Source organism: Prinia subflava, chromosome 5 (assembly GCF_021018805.1).
Source record: "Prinia subflava isolate CZ2003 ecotype Zambia chromosome 5, Cam_Psub_1.2, whole genome shotgun sequence".
NCBI lineage: Eukaryota > Metazoa > Chordata > Aves > Passeriformes > Cisticolidae > Prinia > Prinia subflava.
In genome coordinates this window covers 59,244,116-59,257,653 of record NC_086251.1, presented here as the reverse complement: position 1 = coordinate 59,257,653, position 13,538 = coordinate 59,244,116, and the positions used below count along the sequence as shown (strand labels likewise).

The window sequence follows — 13,538 nt, the reverse complement described above, 5'->3', positions numbered from 1 at the left end:
ACAGCATCCCCCAAAAACCTGAGTATCCTGGGCTGGAGCTCCAGGTAGCTTTAAAGGAAAACACCCCCAAACATCTTGGATCTGGCAGCATCTAGATATTCTGAGAGTAAGCAGCAGGAACTGTAATTTTGGGAGCCAAGCTTCCAAATGCCACTCCACCATGAGGATGTCATACCCTCCCTCCTCCAGTTGCCATTAAACAGAAAAAGATGTTCAGAGAGCAGAGCTATAGCTCAAAAAGCTTCCTTTGTGCTTAACTGGGGCAGCACCATCCCCAGGCAGAAAGCCTTTCCCCAAATGATAATTGCAATTGTCCCATTTTACAAGATGTGGATTTGTGACCCCCAGCACCAGGGAACCTTCTGGCTCCCTGCACAAAGGTCCAGGCTGAGCAGAAGAGATTTAGACCACAAAACCCGTGCCAGTTGTCAAAGAGCCCCACACCCTCTGGAGAACAGGCACCTGCAGAGCCAAGAAACCCAGATTTGCACTTGAGTCTTTGCACTGAGGGCACCTGGGCCCAGCTACAGCCCACAATTGCCTTTAGAGGAGGCCAGAGCAGAGAAAACAGTGCAGCAGGAATCCAATAAAGTTGCATCAGTCCTGTATTGGAGCAGAAAGATTTTTTTTTAAATGCCTGTGCAGAAGGTCTCATTAAATTGAGAGAGACCAATGCTCAGCTGAAACTGAAATCCCTCTTATCTTCCCATGCAGAAAGCCAGGCTTCCAAAGGAGATCCCAGAGGGCTATAAAACACTTTAGCCTCCTGAATCACACTGCTCTTGCTAAGCAGAGACCTCATTTCCCAGCCTGAAAGATCAGGTTTTCCCTACACACACGACCTTTCCTTCCCCTGCTGCCACTCTCCCATCAGCACCACATCCTTGCCTTGACAGAGACATCCAAGATTCATCCTGGCAAGGGGAGAATGCTGCAGTTGGAGTCCCAGAGAGCTCAGGGAAGGCTTCAAAGCCAGCAGCAAGCCAGGCACATGCAGTGGGGAAGGCTCCCAGCTTCTGCTGCCCTCTAAACTTAGCAGGAGTGAGAGTTATTGCTTCCTGCAGAGCAAAGATGCTGATGAGCTGTTGTCTACAGCACCCCACCTCTACTCAGAGGAGAAATACCATCTGGCAATGCCACCCCTGGAGAGCTGCCAACCTTTGCAGTAAAATACTAAGGCAAGAGAAGGTCAAGATAAAGGAAGGGGAGCAAAAGCAGGAGGAAAGATTAATTCCTGCCAGGTGGTATCAGCCCAGACACTGGAGCACAGAACTGGACGGATGAGCAAGCAGGGAGGAGTTCAAGCAGGAAAAAGAGCAAGAAACAGTTCTCTGCAGGAAAAAAATGTGGGTGAGCTGAATAGAAGGCAAATCAGAGCTGCAGACCAGCTCCAGGGCAGGATCTGCTTTACCTCACCTTGGTGGGTGTTCCCTGGCACAGAGCTCTGCAGTGGATGCACACACCAGAGGTGTGCAGAGCCAGACCCTGCTGCAGCAGCAATCCCAGTGCTGCTCCCTGCCCAGGAAAAAACCCACCCCCATCCACCACAGCCACTGGAACCTCAGGAATCCTCCAGGACACTGCTCTCTGCTTGCTTCCTGTGGCTCCTGGGAGAGCACAGGTTGTTCAACAACTTTATTGGGAACAGCAAGATGTTCACATCACACAACAGATGCTCTGGGGGCTGTCAGGGCAGGCGTGGCCCCCCACAGGAGCCCACCTGCCCCTGGGGCCCGGGAGTACCTTCCGACTCCAGGCGTTCCAGCCCGTAGGTGACAGCAGTGCTGATCCTCCTGCCAGGGGGAAGGGCTGTCCTCCTGCCAGAGGAGGCCACGGATGCTGGAGTCACCAGGACCACAGTTCTGCTGGATGGCTCCTCTGTCTGTCCAGCTGGGGTGGGAGACATCCCGCCAGGGGCTGGAGCAGCCTTCTCACTGGTCACCAGGATCCCGTCTGTGAGATCTGCAGGAGACAGCAAACAGCAGCCACTCAGCCTAAATATCTTTTAGAAACCCTAAAGGAAGTCCTTAATGAAAATTTAACTCAAAGAAAGTCTAGTAAACTTTTTCTTCCTTTGAGATGTGACTCTGCTTTAATGAAGTTTCCTCCTCAAGGGCAGCCAGCAAAGGAGGTTCCCCCTAAAGAAGGGGGAACCCTTAAAGGTTTTAATTCCATTGCTTTAAGGACTGCTCATCACCACACCCTTGCAAGATCAGAGCACCAAGACACCAGCTGAGAACTGAGCCAAGTGACATCTGATAGTTCATTACAAAGATAAAAGTTGGTTGAATTTATAATTAACTCCCAGAAGCAAATTCAATTAGTGGAAACTGCCAGAAGAAACTTCTCCCTCTCACAAACCATCCCTAAATTTAGAGATACAATGCACACAGCTTTTTTCTTTTGACACCCTCAAGAATTTCCTGAAAAGCTGCCCAGCAGCATTTTCATCACAATGGTCCCCACTACTCCAGAAATGCTCAAAGTCAGCCTCGAGCTGGGGGAACCCTTGCTACACTCCTGTCAGGAAGACAGGCTCTGACACCTACCAGTCAAGGTGACACTGAACCAGCAGGCAGCAGCTACATGAACATGACTGCTTAAAGCATTTCTGTATGAGCTACATCAGCCTGAGAACAACCCAACCCTCCTCAGTGGAAGTGAATATCAGTGCAGACACCCAAGGGCTGGCCAGGCTCTTGCAGGAGGCTCTTTCCCCCACCACTGGCTCCCATGTAACCCTGATGAAACATGTTCATCCTCTGGACTGAGCATCAGCAAGCTGTGATTGCCTTGGGTTCCAGAAGTGAGAACTCTCCCTCCATAAATAAAAATTGTTTAAGTGTCTAAAGCTAAAGGCAGCTTGCTAGCAAAGACAGATAGGGGGCTTGTTTGGTTTGGGGCATTTTTTTTAACCTCTACTCCACTTATTTGGGGCAAAAAAAAAAATCCATATTCTGGCAAACTCCAACGTGGTAGATCCCATGGCACAGGCAGAAAGCAGCAGCAGCCCAGGTTTAGAGGCAGAGGGTCAGCAACAAAAGTCAGGTAAGGATGTTGTGTTGAGACTGGAGTGTCCAGGCACTGACACTGGTCTCAGATGTGCCATCCCCTGTGTGGGAGTGAGGCAGAAGCAGAGCCCTACCTTCTGCATCCACAGGGCTCACTGTGGAGGGAGCACCCGTTGCCACCAGCACCTCGGGGCCACTGGGAGCCGTCAGCATCTGGGTGTCCTCCCCGCTGTTCTCCTGGGGAAAGCTGGCAGCCCCTGCTCCCTGCGTGGCACCAGGCACCTCTGCCACAGCTGAGAGAGCAGCATCAGCCTCCTGGGCAGCTGTTGGCACCTCCTGGGTGACACCTACAGCAAGAACACGTGTCAGGGCAGACTCACAGGACAGCTGGCACACATCTGAACCAACATAAAGGGAATATAATTCCATGTATGAACAATTCCAGAGCCACAGTGCCAGCAGCAGGTCCAGCAGTGACCAGCTCCCGCTGAAGCCTCAGCTAGGCAGAAGGGTTTATTTTTGTTGCACAAGTCTTACAGACAGTGTTGTTTCCCCAACATCTGGGAAACAGCAGAAAGGGAACCTGCTGACAAGTCAAGTGCGTAAAAATTAATCTAGAAATTAATCAGTCAGGTTTCAGCACCAGCCTGCAATTAGCTTCCTTTCTTTTACAGCCAAAAATTAGGTCTTTTGGATGCAGTGAAGGGAAATCATCCTTTTGCATCTGCAGCTGAAGAGGGAAGAATAAAAATGCCCAGCAATTAAGAAGTCCTCATCAACCTAGAAACATGTCATTGCCCAACACCTGACCAGCCTTTTTTTTTTTTTTTTAGCATTTCCTTTATATTTTAAACATTAAGTAGGAATACTGTCACGAGGCTGAAGGTGCCATCCCTGGAGGTATGTGCAGGCTGGATGACACCATCAGCCTGGGGCAGGCTGTCCAGGAGGAGCTGGGACAAGCACTGGACAGGCACAGCTTCACTATGGGGTGAGGGGACACCACCAGGAGGTTGCTACAAGGGCCAGCAGCTCTCTGCACAGACCTCCTGACCTCAGCAGGCATTGCAAAGGCATTTAAGACATCAGTGGCTCACAGGCTGCTGGTACAGCTCACTTGGAATCCCAGAAATGAGAGGCAAATGTCTGTAACAGACAAGTTTTACCTTTCCATGAACTCTCCAGAGTAGGAGAGAGCTCAGGCTGGGTATCTGTCACCACAGCAGCCTCCGGCTGTGACGGAGAGACGCTCTTCTCCTCCTCTGCTGTGACTGCACTTATGTTTTCCAACGAGCCAAGATCAGCTGTGTCTGCATCTGACAGGTTCCCAGTGTGGAAAGCATCGCTGCTGCCTGTGGAAGTTGCTGGCAGCTCCTCCCCTTGCACTGGCACTGTGCAGTTGCTCTCCTTGGCAAGCTCAGGCGCTGGTGGAGGGGACACAGGGGAGGGCACTGCTCTTGTGGCATCCTCTTCCTCCCCCACACCTTCCTGGGTGGTCTGGGATGGTTCTGTTGTCCCCAGCTCCTCTGTCACCTCCTCACGAGCTGTACTTCCCCCTTGACTGATGTGGCCCAGTTTTGTGTCATCCCAGTCAGGTGGCACAGTGTCCACAGGGGGGATGGTGACAGTGCCAGCCGTAGAGGGCAGCTCCTGCTGTGTGACTCCTGTCCCTGCTGCTGGGTGAAGGAAGGCCTCAGTCGCCACAAGGGGATGTTTGGCAGCCACAGATGTTGGTGGAGCCAGGGATTTCAGAGGGCTCCCTGTGTGGACTCCCAGCATTTCCAGCTCAGAGGTCACAGCCTGCGGAGTTGGGATCACAGGGTGGTCACCTGCTGCTGCCCAGCTGGGAGAGCTGGGCTCCAGGGTGGGCTGGAGCCCAGCTGAGGGCTGGGAGCTGCTCTCTGCTTCCTCCTCCTCCTCCACAGTGGTCCCAGAAAGGGGGCTTGCTGAGGGGCCAGCAGAGCTGGGCTCCACTGCCACACCTCCCTCTGTTGTGGTCTCACCAGCAGGGCCACCAGACTGCTCCTGGGCTGGAGGGCTCAGCGTGGTCACAGCTGTGGTCAGCATGGCCCTGAGGGCTTCCTCCTCCTCCAGCTGGGCCTCAGTGGGAGCCAGCTCCTCCTCATGGCCAGCAGGCAGTGCCCCAGCAGAGGGGTGACCCCCCAGGCCCTGGCTGCTGGGGACAACAAGGCTTGGGCTGGCAGGGAGAGCTTCTCCTTCTGCAGTGAGAGCTTCATCCAAGGGTGTCCCAGATGGCTTTGCTGACACTGCACATGGCTCTTCGGACACTGGCTGCTCAGAAGGGCCCAGACTGTTTGTCAAGTCCACCATGCCTGTCCTTTCATCTTCCAGCCCGTTCCCTGCCCAGGGGCCGTGCTGGACCTTTGTCACATCCCTCTCCTCCAGAGGATAAGCAAGGCATGGCAGGCTGGAGGACAAGAGCAGGATGCTGCAGGTGACCACACAGATATCAAACCCTTTTGATCTCCTCATGGCTGAGAGGAGATGTGTCCAGAAGCCTGCAAGGCTGACAAATCCAGAGACCTAGAAGGGGGAAAAGGAACCAAGATCACACATAGCCATAACCAACCAGGGCCTTCAATAACTGGGAGGCCATATCTATGGCCAGTTGTGAGCAGACCCCTCCTACACATTCCAAGTAATTAATTCCCCATCTGTTTCACTATTTTCAGCCTACCCTACCTGAAGATGCCAGACAAAACCAAATGTTGCTCTGAAGCCCAGGACAGACCTTGCCCAGCTCCCACCCCAACTGCAGAGTGCTGTGTTCTACCCAGCAGGCATCAGACCTGCAAGCAATGGTATGGATCAACCTGTTTGCCCTGAACCAAGTCCAAAAATGAGGCTTGTCAGGGCCATGAAGTCTCAGGTTTGTTATGGGCAGCCCTGTTCTGTGCATTGGCACAGGAGGAGCCCAAGGAACCTGCACAGAGCACAAGATGGGTCTGTGGGGGACAACACAGGACCAGAGCCACACCAGGAGGCTTCAGGGCTGCATCATGTCCTGGCTGAGGTCCTTGGCCCCACAGAGGAAGCTACAGCCCAGGCAGCAGCACTGCTGCATGAGCACAGTGCCCGTGCTGCACTGCACCACAGAGGCCCTTCCAGACACTTTCACGTCCAGAATCGCCGCACGAGTCGAGAGTTTCCAGGAGCGCACTGAATCCAGGGTCCAGCAGTGATCCAGCCAGCTGACAGCCTGCCCTTGGCAAGCCCTGCTGCCTCCAGGCACACAGCTCCAGCACCCAGCCACCTCCCTTGGGAATATGCCTCAGTCCTGGGCTTGCTGCTCCACCACTCCAGAGCAGAAGACCATTCCCATCCACAGCCCCACTCGCTGGTCACGCCAGTCCCATGCACACAACAAACATCCCTCTGTCACACTGCAGATGTGGTGTGCTGCTCCTCCTCACAGCTGCTCAGGGGCACAGTCAAGCCCTGCTGCAAGGGCCTCCAGCCATCAGCAGCTTCAAGTTCGTTCTCTCAAAGTTCCTCCAGTTCTGAGGCCCCCAACACCACAAAGACCTTGACATGTTAGGGAAAGTCCAAAGAGGAGCCACCAAGGAGATCACGGGGCTGGAGCACCTCTGCTACAGACACAGGCTGAGAGAGTTGGAAACTGCATAAGAGAAGGCTCCAGGGACTCATTGGAGCATCTTCCAGTGCCTAAAGTAGCTCCAAGAGAGCTGGAGACAGACTTTGGACAAGGAAATGGAGTGACAGAGCAAGGAAGAATGGGTTTCACCAGACAAAGAGTAGGTTCAAATTAGATATTAGAAATAAATTCTTGACTGAGGGTGCTGAGGCCCTGGCACAGGTTACCCAGAGAAGCTGTGGCTGCCCCATCCCTGGAATGGACCAAGGCCAGGTTAGATGGGGCTTGGAGCAGCCTGGGATAGTGGAAGGTGTCCCTGGCAGTAGAAGGGCGTGGAATGAGGTGAGATTTTGTCATTCCCAAGTGAACTACTTTTCCCTTTGAGCTGCAGGATTAACAAATATCAGCAAGGAAAGAGGCTGGGGTTGTCAGAGCCACCCCTCAGTGTTCCAAAGAACAGCAACAGCCACCCTGTGCAGTCTCACTGCTCATGGGCACCAGGACAAATCCCTGAACTTGCCCCACTCCTCATTTCCCCACTCAAACAGCACATCCAGAAGCATTTCTCACATTTGTACCCACAGAGTGCAGCAACACAGCTCAGAATCAACCACTGTGGGCTCCAGCATCTGGCTGAGCCTTCAGGGCACACTGAGTCACTTTTTCCATTCTCCCTGAAGCCTCATCCCAGCAGTTCGAGCTGCGAGAATAATTCTCCATCACAGGCCACACACATGCACCAGGTGCTCAGGGACAAGCAGAAGCCACCAAAATCCTCTTCACCAGCCTAGATACCTTCCACTTTATTTTTAGCATCCTCTGTTTCTGAAGGATGAGTGGCCACCCATCAATTTTCTCTACTGCCCACCTTCAAAAAATAGCTGAAAACTGACAATATTTAGCTCTTCTTCCAGGCTAATTCTTTACGCACTTTTGTAATTAAAAAGCACTAAGAATATATAATGCAAGTTAAATTGTTAGTGTTTAACTACATGCATCTGCCTTACCATGCAGCTGAATGTAAATCATGTTCACCTCAACACCCCTTTGGCAAGTGCCTGTTAAGAGCAGGCATATTGAAACATCAAGAAGTTGGGGTTTTTTTCTATCTATAAAATAGTTTGGCTTTAAATACAGCTTCTCCAGAAGTCAGGAGCATTCAGGTGGCACAAATGCTTTTAGAAGTGCTTAAACATAAACAGAACTCCAGCTGCACTTGAAAAGCAGCACTTCTCTTGCAGTCATATACATTATACATATGTATATACACATCTGTACAGATATTTTGTAGCTTTCTAACTCTAGGCTCTCAAATAGCCCAAGACACTCAAGATATAGTCAGGAAAAAAACTAAAATGCTCATCGCCTCCCAACAAGCCTACTCCATATCTTTACTAGAACCTTTCCTCCTTCTAGGTGGTAGATAATGTGGGCACTCAATACCAGCAAGATAAAAGAGTTCTTGAGGTCCTTTGGGCAGCTTCATATTGTTTCTACCAGTCTGAAAAGCCCTGCTGGTCATAATCTTACATTTCTATAGGGCAGGAATCATATTGGAGCGTTATTTGCTCGGGAAATCCACAACACCAGATGTGAGCTAACCTAGACCTTCACACTCAGTGAAAGCAGGAGACAGTGGCACAGAGCTTGCTGCAGGATAATGGCACAGGTTCACATTTCAAAGAAGATTAGCCAGGGCTTAAGATCTACTTAGCTTTAGGAAGAGGCTGGATTAGAGAGTGTATGAACAGCAGTGACCTGGCTATCTCCTTAAGCAGAGTTGGACACCTTGCTGAAGCACTTCCACTGAATGCAGGAGCTGCGGGTATCTGCCTGCAGAGCAGTCTGCTCCTCAAGCCACCCTGAATTACACATTTATCCTCCCATCTGGCTATTTTTACAGCCAGCCTGCTCTCCAGCCCCAGCCAGGCTGTAACAGCAGGCTGGAGCACAGTGCCCTGACCAAGCACCTCCCCTGTAGTAAGCCTGAGCTTCTCTGTTACCAGACTGAAGGCAGTAACTCAATATTTCATGCCGCAGGAACTCCCTGTCCCCAGATTTCACCTGGCATCCTCAGAGCTGAAGCCCTGGAGGCAGCTGCCAAGCACTGGCCAGGCTCTCCGTGGAAAACTAATCCTTGCTTGCAATAGGAAGCACACACTGAGGACAAGAGACAGTGCCAGCTACTTCCCCTGCACTTAATAACAGCAAATCCCAGGAGATGCAGTTCCTCCAGCCGCAAAGGCAGAGCAAACTGCAGGCAGCCAGGGAGCTTTATCTTTAGCATGGAAAATAATAACTTTTCTTTTAACACCTGGTAGGCTGGAAAATAACACAAAGGAGTGCTAGGCTGGAAACAGCAGCCAAAACTGGGCATCTCCAGGAGCGCCCCACAAGAATAAGAACCATCTACCTGGGGAAGTCGAGAAGCTGAGGGACAATAAATATAAATTGGTCACCAGCTGAAGCAGTCTCAGTTGGATCTTTCTGAGCCAGGCTGCTTGCCTGCTCCATACAATTAGCATTTGCAGTAGTTATTAAACCATTAACCCCTCTGAATTCTGGAGACCTTGTTTGAGATCACCTCTTGGGGGGCTCAACAAAAGCCAGCTCAGAAGGGGACCCAGCCTGTTATGGCCACTCCAGCAGGGCAGGCGTGCAGGGGACCAGCACAGAGCAGAGCAGATGTCTCTCCTTCAATAGCTGCTCCTTGCATGGACCAGTGGTTTGTGGAGACATGCTGCAAAGGATTAAACTCCCCCTCTGTCCCAGCTGTGTGCAGCTACTCCCTCTGAGAGCTTTTTAAGAGTTTCACCCAGGCAACTTACTTAGAGAAAACTCACCCACACCCCCTCCAAAAAATATATATATATTAGCTGTTATTTTTGGTCTTTAGCAAGTTATGGCTATGTTTCTACCCAAATTGTTGAAACGGTGAGGAAAATAAAGTACCAAGTTTTAAACTCACTTGAATTAATAACTCTGCTCTAACAATCCCTCTGACACGGGGAGGGCACTCACGTGCTCAAGTGGCTGCACGCACCACAAAGCAGAGAGCAGGGGATGAATAAGTCAGCCCCAGACAAATCCCTCTTGCCTCTCAAAAGAGCTTCTCACACCTCCAAGCACAAGCTTGGCGTCAGCCTGGGCTGCCTGAACAGTCCTGGGTGTGCTCAGCTCTGCAATTCACCTGACAATTCATAAGGGAACCGGACAAAAAAGCTGCAAATCTTTTAATGTGAAGATTTAGCCAAAACATACGAGTCAAACAACTGCCAGCCATCAAGTGCTGTGTTCCAGGGTGCTAATGTATGCCATCCCAGCCTCATTACTTGTGCTGAATACAAAAGGCAGCAGATAATACACTGCAGAGCTCCAACTCCTACTTTTGTGCACAAGCCGAGAAAAATGCCTTCATCTCATCTTACTTTATGTCCTTGCCCAGTTCAACCGAGCGAACTGGAGAGCTGATGCCCTCCCAGCACACACTGCAGGTACACAGACCTCGACCAGTCCGACCACCTCCAACAGCTCAGCGAAACCCCAGCAGAGGCACGACTCCACAGCAGCCACCAACACAAAGTCAGGTGAGAAAAATGATGTCGAGACAAGCACACATCAGAGGGGCACATCCTCACCTACCCTTGAGGATGCAGCCTTAAGAGCAAACAAACGAGATATCAATATTCTGTAAGGCCAGCTTCCCACCAGTCCCAGTGAGGCACCTTAATACATAATACATCACCTCCACTTCCAGCCTCGGCATGCCAGCTGTAGTTCTTGGAGGAGCCAGAGACATGACATTTTTCAGGCTTTATTCCCCCAGCCACCCAGCGATCGCTGGCTTTGTTCGGAACAGCGCTCGGACCACCTATGGAAACCCCCGCTCGGCTTTGCAAGTCAAAGCCGCACAGTTCTCTGTGGCTTCTGACCCGTGCCAGGTCCCCGGCAGCACAGAAGTCTAAGGTCTACCAAATTCCTGAGGGATTAAGATGGGGAGGAGGGGAGGGGGGGGTAAGAATGAGGCCAAAGGTTGCAGCAGTTTTCAAGCAGCACAAGGACAGAAGCGCTGCTGCCCAGCCTGCCTGGGAGCACAGGGACAGCACTCGGATTCCAACCAGCAAAGAAACGCTCCACGATTCCAGCGCCTCACCTAGAGCTGACAGCACCACACAGGAGAGCTGGGGGATCGTGAGTCCCTGCGGGTGAAGGTTTAAGAGCAGATTAAATGCACCTTGTCAGGCCCTTCTGTCTGGGGAAAACCTGCGTGGGGTCCAGGAAATGGGATTAGGGCTGGCTCATGGCTTGATTACACCCAGCACGCCCGCTTGCCGGGCACAAGTCCATCTCCCCGTCCTCCTTAGCCACATTTACAGGTGACTTTACACCCCAGAAGTGGATTCTTACCCCACCGGGCAGGGGATCAAGCACAAACAGCCGCCGGGAATTGCTCCTGCCCAGGCCCGCAGCAGGACAGAGGGACAGCGGCGGTCACCCCCAAACCACCCCCACCACAAACACACCCCCGCCCCCAAAGATTTTCCAAGGAAGCCCACCGGGACCCCCATCCCGGCAGGCCAGCATCCCCCGCTCGCCCCGCTGCCCCTTCCCCATCCCCCGGGGCTGCAGGCACCGGCCGCTCGCCGGGAACAAAGAGCCGCGCCGAGGATGCGCTGCCCCGCGGGCAGCCGAGCATCGTCGGGAGAGAAAAAAAAAAACAAAACCCAAACACAAATCAATTCAAACCGCACAACCCCAGGGCAAAGGCGGCACGGGGCAGCGATGCCGGCTGCGTGCGTGTGTGTCCCGGCCTCACCTGGCTCCCGCCGCCGCCGCCCGGCGCTGCCCCAGCCCCGCGGCCGCACGGGCGGAGCGGAGCGGGCCGCCCACCGGCGGGCGGTGTCGGGGCCGGCCCGCTCCGCCCGCCCGCCGGCCCCCGCCGGCCTCCGGGGGGCTTCGGGCCCCCCCGGCACCCGCAGCCCCCGGGAGGGGCCGCCCGCAGGCGCTGTTTGCTCCTTCTCCCAAGGGAAGTTCGAGCATCCAAGCGCTCGGCTCCCGCACACAACTCTTCCTCGGTGGCTGACCCGAGGAGCTGCCGCTCCCTGCTTACGAGGAGCTGTAAAAACAAGGCCTACGGCACCCTTTAGTAGTTTTCCAGCTATTACAGATTCTCCTCCAGTGTTTTCAGCTGCAGAGGTCACCTTCCCCTAACACTCCCTCTGCAGAGGAGAGCAACTTCTTCACTAACAACAGCCGAATTAGAAGAGCTTTATTCAAGTTCCCTTTTTCGATGCTTTGTTTTAAGCACCTATTTGGCCAGTACAAAGCTTTTCTTGTGCTTTCCTTCTCCCACCCATTTTTTTTCCCAATAAAACCCCTATAACTAACAACAGAAGAAAACCTTTAGACCATCAGATCCTGGCCACACATCAATTCTTTAGCAAAGAACAACTCAGAAGTCCATACCTCGACTCCAAACACAAAAAATGAGGGCGGCTCAGCTTTCTCTTGCTCCCCCAAGCCCAGTGCCAGGGGCAGGACAAGGTCTCTGCTGCCCACAGAGGGTTTTATACGGGCAGTGACTCGTTCCTAGCAGGGCTGCAGCAGGTGCAAGGTGTTAGAGCTGGGCAGGGACAGGTGAGGAGAGACCAGAAATAATGATCTCACAGGAGGCAATGGCTGGGGAGGGGGATCTGGGGAGGTGGAACTGCTAGGAAGGACTAGAGTGAAGGTATAGGAGAGCTGAGGTAAAATCTTGACTTCCTAATAAATGTGCTCTACCCCACGAGGCAAATCAGTGAATCATCCAGTTAGGATAATAAACTACAAAATAAACTTTTCTTTCCACACAAAGTGAGATGTAACCTGCTGGTGCAGGTCACTCAGCTCTTTAAATAAACAACATAACTGCTGGAAGAAAATGAGATATTCCTTATCAACAAATTGTTCATTACTTTTTCTGTTTGCTGTGCTACTGGCAATAACATTTATATTAGTGATTTACTCTCTTTGTGTCTTTAACAGACCCCAAAGTTTTACCTGTTTAATTACAGAAAAACTGTGTGTCTTCTACTGTATTTCAACTAAACTGGATCCTACCCAATTCATTTGGTTGTAGCACTGTGCACCCAATATTAAAACTTTCAAAAGACAGATTTGTTGCAAGTTAGAGCAGTTTTTTTCGGGGAAATATTGCTAACCCCTGCATGAGTTGAAAATAAAGTGTCGGAGTGCCTATATCAGCAATAAAGACAGCCAGTGACAAAAGGCATCAGAAAGAACTTCAGAGTTCGGTTTGGGGGAGGAAACAGCCACTCAAAATGATGGGGAAAGTCCCTTCTGGGTTTGCCTCTCTGAACTGTAAAATCAAGGGAAATTACTCATTTATCAATATTTCTAGTGCTGTGGCATCTTCATAAATAAAATACAAATATGTGGAAAGAAAGGATGTTTCCTTTCTCCTCTAGGGGAGATGGGGTGGGAGGGAAGGAAGAGGTAAGAGCTGCATTTTTCATGCCATTTTAAACACCATGAACTCCCAGATTAGGGACTCAAAACTCTTCACAGGCTCAGCTTCTGTCCTGGCCAATTCATTTTGGCCAAGGGCTCTGGCTGAGAAGAGGGGGTGGCTCAGCCATGCAGGAGGTGCCACCAGATTTTCCAGCCAGATTTTCCAGGAGACCAAAATCAATTCTCAAGAGCAGCACTGCACCTTGTGGTGGGTCTGTGATTTATTCCCAAACTGTTCAGTCATCCGTGTGTGGGGAAAGGGGCAGGAAAACAGGGACCACTCCAGCAGAAATCAGAGCCCTCAGGGATAAGCCCAGGGGCTGAGCTTCAGCATCTGCACAATTCCCCCCTGACAGCTGACCTGGGATTCAGAACAAGGAATCTTCAAGTGGAAGGTGTCC

The 13,538-nt window shown here is 51.8% G+C and overlaps 1 protein-coding gene across 7 annotated transcripts in view; it reads right to left on the bottom strand.

Annotated features, from left to right (window-relative positions):
* The window catches only part of ARMH4 (armadillo like helical domain containing 4), a 55,581-nt gene extending 43,981 nt beyond the window's left edge, over positions 1–11,600 (bottom strand). The window contains exons 1-6 of one of the 7 annotated variants that reach the window (XM_063399609.1): positions 11,382–11,418; positions 10,781–10,890; positions 10,373–10,606; positions 4,178–5,555; positions 3,146–3,358; positions 1,609–1,962 (exon numbers count right to left, since the gene is read on the bottom strand). In XM_063399609.1, coding sequence (XP_063255679.1) covers positions 1,688–1,962; positions 3,146–3,358; positions 4,178–5,555; positions 10,373–10,426 — 1,920 coding nt within the window. In that variant the 5' untranslated portion in view covers positions 10,427–10,606; positions 10,781–10,890; positions 11,382–11,418 and the 3' untranslated portion in view covers positions 1,609–1,687. The other 6 variants (XM_063399605.1, XM_063399606.1, XM_063399608.1 and 3 more) reach the window with 6 other exon arrangements.
* Between the last annotated feature and the right edge of the window lie 1,938 nt (positions 11,601–13,538).